The following is a 21,603-nucleotide window of genomic DNA, read 5'->3' as shown; positions in this document are numbered from 1 at the left end:
TTCAAATTGTGCTGTTTGCCGAGCTTATCTATGACAGGCTCCGAATTTCCACCAAATGTCAAGGATCAGTGCCTCGAATTCATTTTAATGAAATATTGTGCTGATAAGGGTTATGAATGCCAAGTTTAAGCTGTAAATTACTCGGGTCGGGCTGCTTTGTGCTTTGTGAATACGCCTGGGAGTCGGTTAATGAAGGATTTTTTTTTTTTAACTTTCCCCTTTCAGTTAGGAATTCATGGTTACGCCTTCGCCATCACGAATAATGGATATATCCTGACGCACCCGGAGCTCAGGCCGCTGGTAAGAGAAGCCTCATCCCTGCATTTCCTCAGCCCTGCCGTGATTGTACTTTGCAGCAGGTTTCATTTGACACCCGCTTGGTTCATAGTATCGAAGAGGCTGTTTGCATAGCTTCAAACTAGTATTTTGACTCACAGGTGCATCAGTGACTTTTAAAATACTAAATTTCTATCATGTTCTTGTGTGTAAAGCCATATGTATCTAAAGGCATTTATTTTTATTAATAGATATCTATCAGGATTTGATTTTTTTCTTTAATTCCATTTAGTTTGAAATCCATTATAATGAATAGTCATCATAAGCCCCTTACTGAAAAGAGAACAAGTCAGAAACAACATCTTTGAAAATTCTCTTCATTAAGATTTATCTCCCAATTACATTGCTGAAATGCAGTGTTCATAGAAGCTACTCAACACCTTTCTAGATAAATGGAGACACCTAAGAATTTTCTCTATTTTCTACACCTGAGTGCAGAAAACACTGCCTTTTTTTCTTTGTCCAAATGTGGTCTGAGGCCAATCTCGGGTAGTCTTCGTTCTGTCTCATGAAGCTAGAGCCTTATGAAGAAGGTGCCTAGAGCACTGGTTTGGAAAACAGTGAGAACTGTCTCCCAGAGGACAGAAGGTGCCTCTCTCCAGAAGAGGCCATGACTGAGTGTCACAAGTTCAAGGCCAGTCTAGGCAACTTAGTAGAAAGATAATGTGTGCAAAGGGCTGACTGTGTGAGTCATGGTGGAGCACTTGCCTTGAGTATCCCAGATCCACCATGAGGCAAAGGAAGGAGAAAAGTAAGGAGATGAGGAGAGACTCTAACCCACTGGCAGTGTCTCCCGTGGAGGGGTTGAGAGGGAGGGTGACATTGTCTGCCATCCTGGGCTAGTTAGAATGTGCTATAAGAAAGACAGCTCCCTAGATTGACATGCCTTCAGCTTATTTTAAAGAAGATATGGGTATTAAGAGGAACAGGGCCTTCTAAGTTGAGAATGTGTAAGTCATTTTTCTGGCCACACACACACACACACACACACACGCACGCGTGCTCGCACATGCACTGGAGCACATAAATGCACAGTACTGCCCATAGCAGAAGTCTCTGTCCCTTTCATTATGGTTAGTACATAGCAGCAGAGAACTCTGCAAATGCTTGTCAGTCGAGCCCTGTGGGGACCCATTCTCTTCTCACTTGCATCATTGTTTAGAAACTGTCCATGTGAGATTCCCATCATCGGGATCCAACTTTGCTCTAATCGCCCTGGTATTAATGGAGTCATGACCACATCACATGAATCCCATATGCTCACTTTCAGATGGAACTGATGGTGATGTTTGATGGCGTCCTTTACACACACACAGACATACACACACACACACACACACACACACACGACTCTGACTCTCTCTCTCTCTCTCTCTCTCTCTCTCTGTGTGTGTGTGTATGTGTGTGTGTCTGTGTGTGTGTCTGTGTGTGTGTCTGTAAAGGACTGAATTAACTGGTCAACTTATTTCAATTATAACTCTAAGCTTCTGGAATGTCTGATTGAAAAAGCCACAGATATTTCAAAAATATTTCAGTCTAAAGATGTATTTGAGTCTAAAGAGCTTAGTGCATTAACCACCCCAAGCTGTCAAGTGGGGCTGTTGAGTGGCAGAGTACATACAAGTGAGTTGGGTTTGCCTAAGCATGGGTGCCTGGCACAAACATGTTCCAAACTAGAGCAGATCAGAGGCAGGGGAATGATCAAACCTGACTCTTCTGCCAGGGAATGAATTCACTTCCCACTTACCAGCTTTTGAAGGAGGAAGGAATTGGGACCAGATCACACAGTCATCGTGGTGGCTTCCTTGTCTCTACAGCAGTGGGAATAGCTGTCCCCTATAAGACTATCTCATGTCCCCCTAATCATTTGTATCTCCCAGTTACATAGCAAATAGCCTGTTGTTGGGTCTCTGTCTACTGGGAAGGCATCTGGAAGGCTGGAAGAGTGGGTCATTCCGAACAGCACTGACTCTGGGCACGTGAATGCTCATACATACAAGTTATTGTGATTCCTATTGATGTTCAGTTGCCGGGATGAGTAGATTTCTCAGAATTGATGGCCAGGGTCAGATTTCCATATGTGAAATAGTCTAAGAGAATGCTCTACAGCTCACTTGTCAAAACACAAACCAGATGCATCTTTTGCAACTGACTCACGACAAGGCATGGCCAGACCAATGGACCATCTGTCCCATTCATCTGTCGCTGCCTCTGAGGCCATCAGATGTTTAGGAGAGGATTTTAGGACATGCTTCCATTGGAGACACATGAATCAACCTATCGACACACGAGCACAGAGTATAGGGCGACTCTGCATGAGGTTTTTGTTTTTCTCGTTCTCCTTCTAAGTGAAGGCGCCACTAAGTAGAAGGAGATCTATCTCACACAGGAAGTCCTTTCTCATCCCAGCTTTCTGAGTCACGTGGCCTTTCTGTGAGCCACCTTCCCCTGATAACACTGCTTTCATCAGAGCATACACATCCCTGCTTTGTTGTCATGGTAAAGGGGAGAATGTTAAGTCAGAGCTCCTGCAGTACTGCAGGTTCCAGGATGTCACTGGGTGATGGGGGTTATCTCAGCATCCCGTCTGTCCTGGCTCTGTAGATCTGCAGCAACCTGGGTTGGCCTCCTTAAAGACTGAAAAGAATAGTGTCAGATGGTTCCTGCATGTGCAGAACACATTTTGATTTTTCAGAAGGTTATCCTGGTAAGCAAGCATTGTCAATGACCCATGTGCATACTGGGTACACACATAGCTTTTGTTTATTTGTTGGTTTTTCAGGGTATTTTCTTGTTGTTGAACAATCATTTTTGGCTCGCCGTAATTCAGAGTATAGACAACTATGCTATGCATCTCCAAGTTAGCCTTCTATGTGTGTGTGTGTGTGTGTGTGTGTGTGTGTGTATGTGTGTTGGGATTCTTTGGTTTGTTTCTCAATTCACATTGAGAATGAGACTAGAAGCCACACAGTGAAGTGCCTATGACTATCCTGGTTGCTTTCTTCATTCTCTGTTTTCTATCCCCTCCCTGCTGACCCACCTAGCATGTAGTCAGTCATGTGGGAAGATGAATGAAAGGGCCCTTCAACCCCACGATTTTCAGTCAGTGTCCCTTTTGGAGGCTGTGAGAAGATCCTGTGCATGTGCTAGCACTCTGGTGGCTGTCATGTGAAGATCTGCCCTGGGTGGGCTCTGCAGGGCAGCAAGCAGCAGACAGCTGTTAGCAGCTTCCTTGACCGGCTCGGGTGAGGAATCATCACCCAAGCCCCACTCTCATCCTCTCAAGCCCAGACTTATAATGAAGTTGTTATAGATGGACCTTCCCCTCTGTTCTGGCCAAGGCTGCCAGATTAGCATGGTGAATGTGAGCATGGGTTGTGGCCAGCCTGGGGAGGGTGGGAAGAGCTTTCTTCACACAACCCATGTTTCCTTCTGTCTGCCACTGAGGTTGTTCCTGCCCTTGCAGCCAGACGAAAGAAGTGGCTTCCTCTAGAGCACAGCACCAATATTTTTCTAATTTGTCCAATAAAAATCTTTCCCCCAAACTTCATGTTTGGCTTGGTTTTATCCAGTATTTTCTTTCATCTTGTATGATTTGGGTGTGAATCATGAAACGTCTCCAAAACCAGGAGTCTTAGCCAGGCTTACTGAGAAGTTACAGTTCCTCATGATAACCAGGTTTGCCCCTGTCCTGCTCCAGTGTCCCCCATCCCACCCCACCCCACCCCACCCCACCTCCTTGCCACCAATTTGTCACTTCCTTATGGCTTCACTGATGTCAAAATGAAAGGTCCTTGACAGGTTCCGGATAAGACTTGTCCTGTACTGCATAGAGGGCTGAAGTAGCTAACTGCCTTCCAGTAGACTAGAAGACCTTCTGTGGCAGAGCCAGCTCCTGTTCCTGGTGTGGGACGTGGAAACCCAGCACAACAATTGGGGTTAAACTCAGATCCTGGGAAGTGTCTCGTGTGGAGTTCAGGCCTACACATTTCTCAGGCTTTCACCAAAAGATTTCTCTGTGCTTCCTAGATTTCATTTTCGTAGTCTTTTCGTTTTTCTTCTCTCTAAGGATATTTCTTAGAGTGTTGAGCCCTGAATATACATCTTTTCCTTTTAATGGATGACGGGAGAACCAGCCTGCAATGGGCTGTCTTTAACATGACCTTTAGCTTGGTTAGGGTCTTGGTGATCTGTCTACCTCTGAATTATAGAAGATAAGAACATTTAAGTTACCCCCTCCACACTCGTCAAGGAAGCCTGGAATGTGGACCTGGTCAAATCCTCAAGGGAACACAAAACATGCCCCTTGATGCAGCTGTGGCAATGACAGGATTCCACAGGGAACCTTGGGCCCACAAAATCTGGGACTCATTTCCACAAAGTTCATGCTGAAATCAGCCTAAAGCTGTCTGTTCTGTGTCTGGAGGCCCAGGAGGTGGGGAAAGATGCTGGAGGGGTTATATTATATATCCTGTCTCTTACTTCTCCCCCTCTGCATCTCTTTCATTTGTTTTAAAGTATGTTCTCATAGGCACTAGACTAGCTTTGACTATCTGATCCTTCCTCTTCCACCTTCCCTGTACTGGGACTCTGAGTATATGTTATCATACCTGGTTAATGTGGTACTGGGACGGAACCCAGAGCCTTCCCAGTGGTAGGCAAGCTCTTTGTCAACTGAACCCCACTTCTAGCCTCAGGTTCTATTTAGGATGCGGATATATTGATCAGTCACATGGATCATTGTTGAAGAGATGGAATACAGACTACTGAGGTTAGGTAATTTATCATCTTTTCCTTGTCATTGGAGGTCTGCTACATGCTAGGCCTGTGCAAGGTTACTGAGCTGTGCTCTGCTTCAGGGATGGGAAGATTTGATGAGAAGGGATTAGATAAAGAACTAAGGACACTGGATCCATCTACTAGTGTGGCTGTTACTTAGTATGTCTTCTGGCTATGTGCTGGTTCCTCCCTATGGGAAGGGTACCTTTCTGGGTTCTTTTCACAGGTCATAACTTTCATGTGACAGATAGAATGATGAGCCTAGGTGATGAGCACCTTAAAAGAGCCCAGGGGTTTAGGAAGGTTGGGAGGGAGGAGGACGGGCAAGATAACCTAGAGTCCTCTGGGGATTGGGAAAGCACCACCATGGAAAGCCAAGGCACTTAGGGATGCTATGCTGTGACTTTCTCCATCTCATGATGGTAGAAAGTGCCTGAACCAGGAGCCTTGGGACAGATGCCCTCAGATGGGTTATGTTCACTGTGTTATCTTAGCTCCTCAGGAAGTGGACAGCAGAGTGGCTGGAGAGTGGGTGTGACTGACTTTCAGGGCAGTCATGATGCAGCTGTAGTCTGAATCTGTCCAGCAAGAACTCACTGAGAGCCACGAGATCAGCCACCTGTGTTGTTTAGAGTTTTCCAGTAGCCACATTTAAAAAGCAAAGAAGGACACCAGTGAAATTTAAGTTTATGGATAATATTTTAGCTTGTCTTCAAATCATTGCTGCTTTAACATATAATCAATATAAAAATAACTAATACAGCATTGCACATTCTTTCTCTAGTAGTCTATGAAGTCGGATAGAGATCTGACACTTAGAACATGTCTCACTTAGGATCACTATGTCGACCTCTCAAGAGCCGCAGCTCCTGTGACAGCTGCAGAGATTCTACTGGCCAAAGATATGAATGGGCATGTTGGAAGTTTCTAGAGAACACATGTGAGAAAATGAATAATAATAACAGTGGTCAGACATGCCTACCACCCCCTCTCGGGTTGAGCTTGTCTGACCTCTGAGGAGGAAGTGGGATGGCTAGAATTCACAAGAAGCTGGCTGGAAGCCAGAGCAGATGGACTCTCCTTTGGCCAGGAAGTATGGACTGTGTCAGCCATGTGGGTTTACTTCTAAACTATGTGGAGCTCCTAAACCGAATTGTGTCGCAGTTACCAGTGTGTAGAAGGCATTCTCTACACTGGGAGAAGCTGAGGTTTTGCGTTATCCAATCAGGCTATTTGGAGGCAAACGTTATTTATGCTCCTCTGGAAAATTCAGGCCAACTCTCAAACAAGGCAAAATTCTGCAGATAACAGCACCATCTCCCATAACTCTATAGCCCTCCACCCTCCCACAGTGCAAATACAGCTGCTCCAGCCACTGGTGCTCTGCAACCTGGGTCCTCACATGCCATCCCTATGTCACCCTTGATCAGCCTGTCCTATGGCATCATGTCGCTTCCTTGTCTTATAGATGCACATACAATTATTCTTCTGAGCTTTGTTTGTTCTTGTACATTGGCTATAGATGGGCCCCTGTCAGAGGTTATTACTTACATGAAGCAAGAGGCAGACATGCTAACAAATGTGTCATTTGGTCCTGTCCTGTAGAAATGAGTGGATACTCTCATGGTATGAGTGAATGTTTGCTATCCTAATTAGAGGATATCTCCAATAGCTGGGGAATCAGAAGTTAGTTAGGTGGAGACAATGTCAGAGTTCGTCCCTTGGTCCAGCAATTTTCTCAAGGTCTCCTAAGGGGTCATGAGGACAGATGCCATTTAAGATTTAAGAGGTGTGGTGTTTAAGTTTAAGCAGGACCTTTATAGAGTTTGGCTTCTTCCCAGCTTTTGCCCCTTCCTAAACAAACAAACAAACAAACAAACAACAACAACAACAAACCCCACCTCTTTCCTGTCCAGCTGTTTTGCCCAGAATCTGATCTCATATATGTGTGTGTGTGTGTGTGTGTGTGTGTGGTTAGCTCTTCCTCCAGCTCTCAGCCCAGTGGCTACCTTGGAAAAGCCCTGTACTTCGTCCAAGCTCCCCAGCCTGCACCTGCCTCCATTTGTTTGGGTCACTTACTGCTAGGATATGTCTATGAGTTTAGCTTCTCTGTCGCCCTTTGCTGGACCTTGCTACCACACAGAGTCAAAGAGAATGCAGATGATGGGAGTCTGGGTCCTATGATCCTACAGCAAATGAGAAATGTGGGTGCCACATGTGCTTTCTTTAAACATCCACTCCTCGTTATGTTGGTGCATGTGTGGGTTGTCAAGCCTTGCCCTGGTCGGTCATCCCTCTGCCCCCTGACCTTCAGTTTGCTGACATCCCACAGATGCTGCTGCCATCAAACGTGGCACTAGTGAACGAGTCCTGGGCAGTTAGAAGGCTGTTTCTGCTTAGGAAATGCTCATCACACCGTAAAAGCCCTCTCCAATAGCAACAGCATGAATGGCCAAGAAGACCTATGGAAGTACAGAAACAGCTCTGCCTTTCTCAAGGCTGGCTGCCCTGAAATTCGAGAGGGATCCCCAGATGAAGACTGCTGTCTGGGGAACTTGGGAATGGCTTCTCTCTAGTCTTAGGAGGATACATTCTGCTGCCAAGGTCTATTGGGGGAGTATGTGGTAGCACAGAGCGCTATAAACCTTGAATCAAGTGCTACAGTCTCTTTGCTCTCCTGGGGCTGATGAACTGAAGGAGACTGCCCAGTAGGTGGCGCGCGGGAATCGCTCTGTGCTGATCCTCAAGCAAATGGTGTCTGGCTGACCAGGGTACAGCCTCTCTGAGCAGGAGTGAGGAACGACCATACTTAGGTCTGGTTAAATCCTCTCTAGTTTAAGAAAAAAAATTAATGGATGCCTAGAAATTATATTTGCTCAAAGTATTATGTTCCCTGAGGAAAAAGATAAGATTGTAAACCCACCACAAAGAGTGCTGCCTCATTTTGAATTACATTATTTGGCTATGAGGACACAAGAGTCTTGCATCTATATGGGTTTGCTTCTTGCTGAAATGCCTGGGTACTTTGGGAATTGCCTAGCCTGGGTACTTGTGTGAGAATTCTCCAGCTTAGCTGACCTAAGGAATAAAGGAGTTTACTGGGAGAACCTGCATTTTACCAGGTTGAATGATGTTTCAATTTCAACTTCTAACACTCAGGCCCACAGCTTCTTGGTCCTGAGACTAGGTGGGCACTTGGATACTGAGATAGTAGATGAACTATGGGAGTCAATTCCATGTTTTGAATATGCAATGTGCTTTAATATTACCCTTGGATGCTAGAAGTGGCAAGCAAACGGAACCAGTAACAACCATGCAACCACTGCCCAAGATGTCAGAAGCTTCTAATGATGAGCACCCTGCCCAAACTGACTTAGTAAGTTCCGGTAGCATCCTGCCTGTTAGCATGTATCAGAGAGGCCACCTGAATGTGAGGATCTACTATATATGGTTACATTTTAAAGAAAAATTAAATATTTACAGAGGAAAGAAGTCTGATCCTTGGACTAAGAAACGTGTCTGTCAGAAGGTATATTTAGGGCAGTCTTCACAGAAGTCAGACATGACAATGGACCCGATTTGTCATCACCTTATTCCTCCAGTTGCGAAGCTGTGCGTGCTTCCCTTCCCTTTGTCCCGTGCTTTCCTTTTGTCCCCTAATGCTGATCTCCTGGATCACAGAGATGGTTCCTTGTTCTAGCATAGATGCAGTTGGGGCCAGACTGGCTGTGCCCAAGCTAAAACCACAGACTCTGTCTTTCTCTGTGGCCTCCTTGTTCCAGTCCCCTGTAGATGCAACCCACCCCTCCTTCCTGCACGGTGAGAGCCAAGGTCTCCCGACATCTCAGCTTCAGGGAACCACATGGCTGCTGTAGGTTCTGTCATCCTACCCAACAGCTTTACAAAGGATGCTTTGTGGTGTCCCATCCTCTGTCAGCTTACTTACTCTGTCCTTACTCCCTGCTGGGGTGACAAGACATATAGAAGTAGGACCAGACAGGATATTTCTCTTAAAGTATTACACTTAAAGGAAAAAAAGCAAAAGAATATAGAAGAGGGAAGAAGAAAGGAAAGAAGGAAGAGAGGAAGGGAGAGAGGGAAGAAGAAAAGAAAGACCATTTACCCCTTCTTTTATTCCTTCATTTTCTGTTTATGTCTTTATGTCTCATCACGGAAGCAGTAGAAAATATATTTCCTCATTTTCTTCCAATGAGTTCTACCTCTAGGTAAACATTTAAGAATTGGCATCTGTTGCTTGCAGATACCAAAGCAGCCTGACCTATTGTTCTTGAAATCCCACTGTCACCTCTGGCTTTGATACCTGCTCTCAGGAACTACAAAGCCCCACCCACTCTAACCCAATGCAGTGTTGCCCATCTTTCTAGGCTTCTCATTGAGAGCTTGGATTATGGGTTCCTACTGCACGATAGATGTTTGACCACATCTACCAGTGAGTGCAAGTAACCAGAAGACACCAATCAAATTCCATTCCATTTACCCTCACACACAAAGGCCTGCTGATGTGGCAAAGGAGGTGGAATGAAATTAAATATGAAGGGAAGATATGGGCTCAAAGGAGACTGAGCACAGGGAAGCTGTATACTACAGACTCCAGAAGTGGCAGTACTGACAGGCATCTATGCAAGCACTTGGTGTCTACCTGTGGATTACATAGCTGGGAAAGCCTCCTGCAGGGATCCTGTCTGCATCCTAGAAACACACCACAGCCTTGCTGCTGCTGCCTGGCTGAGGTTAGGAATTGCACAGGGCTCATGGGATGCCCGGAAGAGGGACTTGGCTACTAGATGCTTCCTTCTCTGCTTCCCCTTCCCAAGCCTCCTGTCCTTCCCTTGTAAGATGTATGTTTATTGAAAACCTATCAAGCTGTTCACTCCTTTAGAAGCCAGGAAACCAGAATCCCCCTGATATTTGGTGCTTGACCTCTTACGGTCAAGATATGTTTTGTCACTAAGCTCATAAATAAGAAGATAAATAAAATGCGTAGCAGATTTAGAATATTCTCTGCAAAAACAAAAAAAGCAAACAATAACAACAAACTCACGGAGTGTATGAGAGAAGAATGGGAAAGGAGGAGAAGCTGCCTCCCTGTGTCTTCAGAGATAGTGTTCTTAGTTTCTTTATGTACTGTAAGCTGACATCTGGAAGGGGAAGGAGAAATCTCCATCCAGACTGTGGAGCTTGGGCCATGCCAAGCTTGAGCCATGCATATGCAAAGACCCCGAGGACTGGAGATATCCGAAGTACCTGGGGTCTAACCATGGACTTAGGACAGACTTCCAGAGCTGGTTCATGGACATGTCTCTCCTTGCACTGTCGGCTCCTGATGATGCAGTCACTACAGACACCTACCTTTCTCCCTGTCAATCTGTGCATGTGTCCATCGGAGCTGCCTGCACCCGAATGAGGATATACTCTACACTTGGAGCCTCCTGGTCCCAGGCACACAGAAGGCCAGTGTGTTGAGGGACAAGTAACATCCCACCAGGCTTCTGAGCACAGCCAGACACTAGACACCATCTCCCAGGGAACCCAGCTCTCAGGTGTGGGCTCTATGCTGGATTCCCCAGGGAAAGGAAGATCCATTTCCAGTGGCATCATGCCCGTCAAAGTACCTGCTATATCTCTGCAGCTCTGGAAGGAAAACCATTGCACTGAGCCTGTCTTGAGGCCTGCTTAAGTGCGCTGATAAATCTTTAAAAGCAATCCGATCTAGACTAGAGTGCCGTGCCACCCTGGATGCATCCACCCCCGCACTTCCGTGGACACACAACTGGGCCACACTTCTTTCTTTCCAGCCCAGGCTCCCAGCACCTCTGCCTTCCATCCTTCTCCTCCTGCTCATTTGCTCTGAGATCCAAGTTTACACTTAAGTCTATCAGGCAGCATTAAAAATCACTAGTAGGCACCAGAAGAAAATCTGGTTTAGAGATGGCAATTTCTACTGCTTTATGTTTGGGTGAAATAATTTGATGCCCCCGGCCCCCAATACTCATCTTTACACTCAGCACACTTTGACCTCTGTTTTACTAGATTAATTTCATATCTAGAATGCCCCATCTTGGATGATAAATTAGCAATAAAAAGCTCATCAAAATGTAATTACAGGCAATGTGTTGAATAATGATCTCTTAAAAATTCCTATAGATTTGTCTGCACCTCCTTTCCCTAGTGAGGGAAATGAGCCTCAGCTGCTAGCTACTAGCCTGGGCCAGGAATGTAAACCCCAGCCACACTTTCCAGGCTGAGACTTGCGTGCTGGTTTCTATCAGAGCCGATGTCATCTCCTTGATCAATCACGCTGCTGCATGGGCTGCACATCTTTATGCAATTTAAAGGGCCATCTCCATAGGCTAGGAAGACAGTGAAGTATCAACATGAGGCAGAATGAGACTCTCACCTCCTCTCTCACCTCTTCTCTCTCTCTCTCTCTCTCTCTCTCTCTCTCTCTCTCTCTCTCTCTCTCTCTCTCTCTCTCTCTCTCTCTCTCTCTCTCTCTCTCTCTCTCTCTTCACTGGTTGTAACTAGGGAGACAATAGCAAGCAGACCACTGTGGAGACACTAGAGCAGACGCTAAAGCCTTCAGAGCTGCAGATTTCAAGATCTTGAATCTCCTGAAAAAGGAACAGGAGCTATTTGCCTCTGAGGGGAGAGTAAGATGGCCAAATGAGACTAGGCTTCTCCTAGGGATCCCGTCTGCTCTCTCCAGAAAGCTGAGTGACCTAGATCACTCAGCCCTATCCTCCTAGCATGAAAGGGCCCTGGAAAACCTACATATGAGTTGGAGGGCAGAATATTCAAATGCTTTCACTGTTGAGAGTGCGCCTGCACACTTATTTGAATAACTGAAGAATTCAATCATGTGAATGCCAACAATTATCCCTCTGCGTTTACGTTTTAGGAAGACCTTGCATCTGAATCCCCATGAGAGCATTAAATTGCTATCTAATTAGCAGTCCCAAATTATATATATTTAAAAGATAATGAAGGGTTTGAAGACTGTTGGAATAACTGGTTATACATTTAAATGAATCGCTAAAAATTTGTTAGTAATATGTGGAGTTTTCTTTTATTTCTCCATTCCCTCTTTGAAGTTCAGTAGACCCAACCTCGCAGGGTTAAGTCTGGTAGCAGAAAGATAAAGGCAGATGTTTTTAATTATTGCAACACAAACTCCCAAATAATTGTAAGCAGCTGTCATTTTTACATAATCCTGAATGATAAGACCCCAAAGAATGCAAATAAAAGTGTTGAGACATCAGGCTTTGGGGACACAATAATTTAATCCCATCACACCACTGAAATGATGGCTCTCTTTGGTGGAGGAGCCTGCTCTTAAATTTTTTCTTAGCTTTTACTGACCACGTGGAGAGCAAATATATTTCCAAAATACAGCCCAGGTACCACTTCTACTCTCGTTTGGAATGTTCACTGGATGAAAGCAAAATACCCAGACATTTAGATTACTCAGGCTAGGAAATTGTCTGATCTGGTCAGAACTCACATTGAGTTCTTCTCAGCTTCACCTGTTCCTTCAACTGTCCTTGACCAGTCACCTCCTCTCTCCATTAATTGGCAGAGTAGGACAGTGCCTGGTAGCAGGTCTTTGGATTATAGCTGAGGGTTTTACTAAATTAAACTGTATATGAGTAGCAGCCATGCAGAGGCAGCAAGGTGATCTGGCCTAACAGCTCCACAGGTAGAGTGCTGGGTTAAGATCTTAGAGTTGTTGTTTCTTTTACCCCTCTCTTTCTGGAAGGCTGGGAGACTGATAATAGCAAACTCAAGTGACATTTAGCAGAAGCACAGTGGCATTCAGATTGTTAGCTAGCCCTTTCGAACTGTGACAAAAATCCCTGAGGAAACCCCCTGAAGGGACGATGATTTCAGCTCATGGTTTCAGAGGATTGGGTCACTGGTCAGCTGGCTCTGCGGTTTGTTGTATATGAGGCTGGCCATGGTGGTGTAAGATATGGGGGAACAAACCTGCTTGCCTCATAATGGCCAGGAAACAGAAGGGAAATGAGGAAAGGGTTGGGGACAAGATGTGATCATCAAGGACCTGCCTCTAGTGACCTTCTTCCTTTAATGAAGTTTGATGTTTTTACACCTCCAGAACCTCCCAAAATATCACAACAAGCTAGGGACCTTTGAAACAAGCCTGTGGGAACATTTCATAGGCAGATTGTAGCATGGTCCTAAAGACAACAAAACCAAAGTCTACATGGTCAAGGTATATAGTTCCTACCAGGTTAGGCTAGAGCTATGTTCCACAAGAGACAAAGCTAAGCCATCAACTAAGAGAAACTATATTCACAGTCACACACACACAGATGAACACATAGACACACACACAGATACACACAGAGGCACACAGAGACACATATTCACACACAGATACACACACATGCATGCACACATACATGCCCAAGCACAAACACAAACATACAGATCCACATACACAGAGAAGCACACACATAGGCACACACACATACACAAACACACATACACACATACACACATTCTGAAATGTACCAAAAATCCTAATACTACTCTGCTAAAGTATTCTTGGGCCATTTTCTCTTGAATCGGGACCTGGCTTGACACATAGTTGGAAGCAGAGACCACTGTCCAAATGAATGGAGCTTCAGCCTCCAGGAACAGGAAATAGAAACAGATAAAAAGGAGTCAAATTAGGCCAATGGCTCCGTTTGAACTATTCATAAGTGTTAAGTGAGGCATTTTTAAGTGGTATTACCACTTCCCAGATATTAGGGTTTTCAGAGTACCCTGTGTCCTGAAAATCAGTGAAGTGGCATGGTTCTCTATGAACCTCCAGGTTTCCAGATGTACTCCAAGAAGAGTTGGGGGAGGCACAGAGAGGTTTTTTTTTTTTTTTTTTTTTAACATTATGTGAATCATAGTTCTATAGCAGGTTCAGTATTAATATGGTTTAGGTTTCCCTTAGAGTGTGTCCATGCTCACTCCTGTGTATACCAAAATATCATTTTGTATGCACTGCATGTTTGTGTGTGTGTGTGTGTGTGTGTAAGGCCAAGACTTCTTAAAAGACTTCATCATCATAAACTCAGTCCTCTCCTTCATGCCATTGTCCCCTTCCTGTGACACATCTCAGTTAGACCCTGGGCAACAACCTCAGTTTAGAACAAGACTCTTGCTTAGCACATTCTCTTCACAGAGCAGAGCCATATCTGACACCTCTGAAGTGTCAGCTCTGCCACTGTCAACTGTGTGACCTGAGGTGTGTTTACTTAACCCTCTGGCCTCCGGTCTCTCCACAGAAAATGAGAACAGAAACGAAGCTTCCTACAGGGTTTATAAGGAATGGAGGAGTAAACTGTCTGGATGCCCCATAGCAAGGCAGCCATGCAGTCACCATGATGCAGGTGCATGGGGCATACATCCTTGACATGTTCACTCCTGTGTTTCCTGGAGAGCCTACTCCTGGCCAGGCAACTCTTAGCACCACACATAAAAGAAGGCTCCCTTCTCCAAGATGCTTCAGAGCCAATGTAGGAAGCAAGTAAGCTAGAGTCCTGTATCATACCATGGGGCCATCAAGTAAGGCTGAGATAATGAGGGGAGACTTTAAATGGACCCTGAATAGACACAGTTCAGACAGGAGTACATCTCAGCCAAGTCCATGGGGTCAGTGGTCTACCACTTGACTCTGAGTTAGAGTCAAGGGTTTGAGGAGCAGATGGAATGAGGTGCCAGACTAGAAGGTAGAAGTATGATGACCTTTTGAGCAGCCAGCTCTGTCTATCTGGGGGACTACAAAGAGAGGAAGGAAGTGGTAAAGATGGCAATATCAGCAGAAGCCAAGTGACAGGAGTTTTGAGATATGCCTGAGTATTAGTTGTCATCCTATCGGGCATGATGACTCTGTGCCAAAGCACTGATAAGCTCTGATTTTGGTTGTAGAATCCCTCAGTCTGAACCTAGGGAGTGGGTTAGAGAGGAAGAGTTCAGGCAGAGACTGGTTTGGTGCAGTTATCCTCTTCCAGGGCAGCAGCACTTCCTTGGTGGTTGACAATAAGCCAATGACTTGCCTAATGTGACTCAACTTCAAAGCACTCAGAAGTGAGAAGAATTCATAGCTGTGGTAGCTTGCTTCACTGACCTGCTGGCCCATCCAAGCTCTGCCCACATTTCCATGGTCATTGGCAGTGAAAGACTATGAGAACTCAGGCAACCTTGCAGGGGACCTTGGCTTTTCCATGAGTCATAAATCACATCAGAAATCTCTTGGGTTTACTCAGACCACCATGTATCCAAAAACATTTTTTAAAAGATACATCACTCTAACATCACTCTAATTGGCACTCACACACACACACACACACACACACACACACACACAGAGTAACTCACTAAACAAAAGCTAAATATTTTGCTGGGTCATCAGTGAGACTGGCAGGGGTACTAATGGATGGGATGGAAACCTCCCTAGGTTGGAGGTCAGAGCATGGCTAGCAGAGAGAGCATACATCAGACAAAGTGCTACATGCTCATTTAGGCTTCAGCTCCCTGGAAGGTTTGAAACAAGGGCTGCCCAGGTGATAAAGGAGAGTGACTAGTTAGAAAGGGAAGGTGGTCACAGGTATGAATCCTTCACAGATATTGTTAGCAATTTTACCGGGAAAAGAAAACCACACCAAAGCTCCCATTCCGTCATCCCAAACATCTCCCTAGATAACAATCTCACATTGCACAGACACAGGCACATTTGGTGAAGCTGGGGCGTATTGACATGAACTGCTACTATACAGCATCAACTAGTTGCTTGGTTGGGAAGGGAGGAGCTCTCTCTTTGTTCCTTCTTTACAGCATTCTGCTATACTTCATTTGTAGATCTGTCTTGTTCGTGTACTTATCAAACACCTCTGGGCCCTGAGAGGGGGGCTAGGCTCTGACTTACAGTCCTGGGTGAAAGTAGCCACACCTAGAACTCTCTCCCCAGCATATGGCTAGCTGTTGCCCCCTATGGAAGGCCAGGTTATCTGCAGAGCCTATGCTATTAGCTTGAGATCTTATTTGTGTGGGTAAGGAAATGTTTCTTCTTTGCCATGGCAACTCTAGAATCAGTTTGCCGTGCCCAATTAGACCTCTTTAAAATGATGTGACAGCTGAATATATCCTAGGGTCTTCTGATACCCTTAATGTAGTAATAATGGGTAAGTGCTAAATTTTTTAAAAAGTAAAAAAGTTCCTTTTTTTTTTTCCTGCAGCCAGATATCACAGGTTAGCTTCCAAATCACAAGGGTTCTCTTCACCCTAGACAGTGCCTCCTAATGGCATGGGGTACCTGAAAACCTTCATGAAATGGGATTTGGAAGAAGCCATACCCACCCCCAGGAGCTCAGTACAACTCTCAGAGATTCTTGAGTTCATTTAGGAGGACCTCTCACATCTAACTTTACACAGGATTTGTCTCAAAGTATTATCCTGACTTAGAGAAATTGTTTCCTAGTTAGCTGTCCCCTTAACTCGAATGCCACCCTGTCCTGCCTTTTCTTCTAGCAGCTGTCTGTCTGCGTTGACATCTCACCTCCTTCACCAGGCCTGGCACCACCCCTCTCTTCCCAGCACCCAATCCCTGGTCTTCCTTTGGGCTGGCACCAAATGTCCTTCCTGTTAAGCTACTGAGCACATTTTAATGTCTCTGACTAGCTTGCTATAACCAGACAGACTGGCTTCTTGAGAATTAAGTCTAATCCAGCCATGGTACAGTAAGCCACGTTTGACCTGCAAAACCACGGTGGGGCCAGGCCACCTCCTCCCCACACACAGCGTGTGACTCATGACTTCTAGGAGGACAGTGATTGAGATAAAGGTCATTTTGGATTTCAAAGCAGTTTCTTTAATTGTTGTTGGGGTTTTTTTTTTTGGGGGGGGGTGATTTTTGTTTTGTTTTGTTTTTAAACACCTAAGCTATTTTAGTTTTATAGCCATCAAAAGAATTTTGCAATCAAACTACAGGAAAGTGAGTAGAACTTTTCATCTTCGAGACAGTTAAAAACATTAATTAACAAGAGTAGGGCACCTCTGAGGAAGAGGAAATGGTTCTGTCTGGACATGCCCCACTGCCCCTCTCTCAACTCCCTGCTGCTGTGAGACACACCCCTGTGGTCCTGGATCTGGGCTTCTCATCTTCCCAAGGCTTAGAGGATTTCATCTCCAATACAGAGCCATGGGAATTTATGCCAGGGCATGATGTGTGTGTCATGGCATGTGTGTGTATTGTTGTTGGGTGGGGGGAGTCCAGGCTACTGTAGAGTCACACACCACAGGGGCAGCATGATTTGGGTGGAAATTCCAGTTCAAGTGCTATCTTCCAGTCCTGTAGACACTTGTCTGAGGCCCTGACAGGAATCATGGTGAATTAAATAGGCACTGTAAACTGGGCCCAAGTGCAACCCTGAGTCCTTGAAGTCCCTCACTGTACAGTTTTCTTAATCTGGAACTGTCACTGAACACTAGGGTCAGTTGCAAAGGACACTCACTGTGCTAGAGGCCTACATAGCCTTCACTTCCTCATAGAGAAACGTGGGCCTCATAGGATTTGCCTTCCAGATGGTTCTGCCTCCACGCCTGAGCGCTTACTTTCTGTCCTGACAGAGATGGTTACCTGCATTGAGGGTCAAGCTAATGAGATGGGGACCACACCAGGGGGGGGAACACAGATACCAGGAAGAGTTGATATGTTTCTCAGTTCCACTGCTCAATACCCATGTCACCAAGAGATCTGGCTCTATTTTTCCCATCTTTGAAACTATTCACCCTTCCTGGAGTTGGGAGAATTTGATAAGACACAGACAGTATTTAGGGTAGTTCCTAGCGTGAAGCATTTTCTATTCAGAATAGCATGGGGCCGAAGGTCAGGGTGGGCAGTCATGTGAGCAGAGCAGACTGGTCACGTGTTTTATGAATTCCTGATTGGGAGATGTAATGAACATTGGAAGGTGACAACAATAATTGCTTTTAAGTACTCTGGAGAAGACTGCAGTGCCCCCTGTGTAGAGGTGGTGAGGGTGGTATTTTTAATTGCAGTACCATTTCATTCAAAAATTTCTACAAGGAGCAACTAGTACAGGAAGGTTGGAAAAAACTAAGAGAAACAGAAGGGATTCAAGCCATTTAGAGGGTAACATGCAGCTTAGTCTCTGCTGCTGATTCCTAGGAGAGCTGGGGCTGACAGGGGCCATGGGAATCCACTTCCCAAAGACTGGTCACTATAGAGACCTTGATTCACCACTGGCAGGATGAGATCCAACTGTAGTTGTATAGGGGGAAGAGATGTCACTCTGCCACAAGTCTGCATGTCCTTCTCTTCTGCCTTGAGAAAAGGCCACAGATGCAGCCTGATGTTTCCCATTAAGCAGTGTATGCATTAAGAAGCAGTGCATCCTGGGAATGGGCACTGTATGATACTGCTCTCATTGCCTTAGACACCAACCCTGGCATCAGTGGTCACTAACATTGTCCAAGGGGAAATTTTTTAGGCTCTATTTGTTAGAGCCTATGATGATCTGGTGGGGTTCAGCCACATTTATTTTCAGTGCTTTTCAAGGTATCCTTGGGAACTGAGGGCTGTATCTTCCATCTAGTGGGGGATGCAATGGGGTTCGGAGGTGTGAACAGCTTGCCTTAGCTCATAAAGCAGGAAGACTTGACAAGGTCTACCTCCCAGTCCCTAGCTTTTAGCTGCCCTCCAACAGCCTACTTTGAAGGAGTCTGAGCTATGAATAGTGAGCTGAGACCAAGAACTTGAAGGTTGACACTGATCCCCCTGCAGCAGTTCTTCTGGGTCTTCCTAAGACTCATTGTGCCTGGCACAGGAACTGAGACCCATTTGGAACCCATCAGAAGGTGGGCTGCCTAGGTGAATAGGAAGTGAATAGATGATTGTCCATAGGAGAGAAATGCCTGTGTCCCTTCTGAAACAGTCTCTTTAGCCTTGGGGGCCAGGGGAGAAGATGGAGAGGAGGAGAGGGAAAGAGAGGAAGGTCTTTAGCAGGGGAAGGTCGTGCCTGCCTGATGAGAAAAACATCCTTCTGGATGACTGGCTCTGGGTTGACCATACCCTCACCCAGAAGATACTGTGCTCGGTATGGTGTCTTCTTCCCCATTTCCTTCCTTCCTTCCTTCCTTCCTTCCTTCCTTCCTTCCTTCCTTCCTTCCTTCCTTCCTTCTTTCCTTCTTTCCTTCTTTCCTTTGGTTTTTGTTTATTTGATTGTTTGTTTTGGTAGCCTATAGCAGCATGAACACCTAATCAATTAGGCCCCTACCATATTTGTTGCACAAAGATCACAAGAATATGTGTGGGTAGTGCCCTTGGGCTTTTCCCAAAAAGACCCACAAAATGAAGAAGCAAAGAAAGCCATTGTCATTTTTCTTTAAGTCAGAATGGCCATACCTTGACCTATCTCATTGTGCTTCCAAAGCCAGTTTGCAGGTAACACAGAAGAAGTTTCTATCCAGACCATTAAAAACTGCACTTCAAGCCAGCCCTTGGGGAGTTCTTACTTGTTCCAAAGAGGGGTGTCTTCTTGTTCCATCGTTCCAGCCACTGGCTTGTTTGTGTGCTCACCACATCTGGCCTTTATTTGAAACTCCACCTCAAAGTATTTCATAGCACACAATATCTTTCCTTATTAAATTCTCCTGTACATTTTTTTTTTTCGTAAAAAAGTCACCAAAAGCTGCAGGCCTACCTGTGGCTCTGAGACTGTGTTCATAAAACTTTGGAAACCGTTTGTGATTCGTTAATCACATTTTCAAAGGAAGTTACAGATTATAGATATGCTAACAATTGCCATATACAGTGCCTGGCACTGTAATGGGCTCCTTACGATCGAGGAACAAGGAGAGGAAGTTGGAGAGCCAGGCCTGGGATTTGTCCCACACAGAGGCTGCATGGGGGAGGGGAGAGCCAGTCTCAGAGCTTAACTATTATACTGTTCCTTGGAGGAGGCATGGAGGGAAAGTATGTAGAGCTGAGCTCTGCTCAAGCACAGAAGTGCACTCAGTAGGTGGCAAGGCATTTTATAAATCAGATGTTCCCAAATAATCATTAAAGTTATGAAGTCTGTAAATGTTTCACATAAAATGTATTTTTTTAAAGGAGTGCATTTTGCTAGAGAGATGGCTCAGTGGTTAAAAGTGCTTACTGCTCTTACAGAGACCCAGGTTTTATTGACAGCACTCACATCAGGCAGCTTACAACTGCCTCTAACTCTAGTTTCAGGAGACCCCACACTCTCTTCTAGCCTCTGTGGACTCCTGTACACATATGGGGCACATAAATCCAGACAGGCATGTACATACACACAGAGACACATAGATATAATAAGTAAATGATCTTTACAAGCTGTTCATGTATAAAGAAAAGGGAAGGCATTCGATGTACACAATCTGATCACCTGATGCTTGGAACTCCAGGTAAGATTATTTTCAAGAGAAGTATGTGGTATGGGCTGATGTGGTGGTACAGACCACTAATGCCAGGCCTTGGGAGGCAGGCAGGTACATCTGTGTGAGTTGGAAGACAATCCAGTCTACATAGTTCTGGACCAGCCAGGACTAACAGGGATACCCTATCTCTAAAAGGAAAGGAATCAATTTGGGAAGCATACATTGACACATCCAAGAGAGCAAAGATGTCAGGTACGGTGTGGTCTAGGTATACATATATCTCCAGGATTCTCATTTCAGGCACAGTGTGGTCCAGGACTATCCTATTCCATTTCCACTGCTTTCCCACAAGAGGCTTCATTTCCAGGCTGACTTAAATTAGGGGTCAAGGTGGCCATAAGGTGCTCCAAGCTCCAAGCTCACATCTCACAACATTAGCAGTGCCTGTGCGTAGGGAGCTACCTTTTCCGGGGCAATCCAAGAAAGCATCCTAGATGTAGTCTTTTGCGTTTCTTTTGCATTGTTGTAGGTTATGTCCCCATCTCTGAACCAATTCCTGCATTCTGGAATGATGTATATTGGCCTAGGTCCCTTGAGTGGTGATAAAAGAAAATGAAAGGTTAGAGATGTGGCATACATGATAGGATGCAGATGTGACTCCCATGGTAGGATGCTTGCCTACAGTGTGCAGATCCTAGGTTCAATCCCCAGACACACTTAAGCTGTACATAATGGTGCAAGGCTGCATTTGCAGCGCTTGGAATGTAGAGGCAGGCAGATCAGAAGTTCAAAGCCATCCTCAACTACATAACAAATTCAAGATCCACTTGGATTGTATGGAACTCTATCTCCAACAAAGAAAATAAAAAGTCAAGGAGTTTAAACAGATTTCTCTCTTGTAAATGTGACCTCAGCAGAGCTGAGTACTTTAGTACAAATATGGATATCTCTGTCAAGTGTCTAGACTCCCAACTTGCACATAGCAGAGGGAGACAATTGGTCATGCTTGTGTGACACCAACATACTCAGCAA

At 45.2% G+C, this 21,603-nt stretch overlaps 1 protein-coding gene across 2 annotated transcripts in view; it reads left to right on the top strand.

Moving 5' to 3' along the window:
- The window catches only part of Cacna2d3 (calcium voltage-gated channel auxiliary subunit alpha2delta 3), an 810,117-nt gene that overhangs the window by 616,904 nt on the left and 171,610 nt on the right, over positions 1 to 21,603 (top strand). For both annotated transcript variants that reach the window (XM_021181598.1, XM_029469011.1), the window contains one exon: positions 226 to 300. In XM_021181598.1, the coding sequence (XP_021037257.1) occupies positions 226 to 300 (75 nt within the window). The remainder of the gene's footprint in view (positions 1 to 225; positions 301 to 21,603) is intronic.

Source organism: Mus caroli, chromosome 14 (genome assembly GCF_900094665.2).
Source record: "Mus caroli chromosome 14, CAROLI_EIJ_v1.1, whole genome shotgun sequence".
In the NCBI taxonomy this organism is placed as follows: Eukaryota; Metazoa; Chordata; class Mammalia; order Rodentia; family Muridae; genus Mus; species Mus caroli.
Note: the sequence above shows the minus strand (reverse complement) of the source record. Positions and strands in the feature narration are given on the sequence as shown.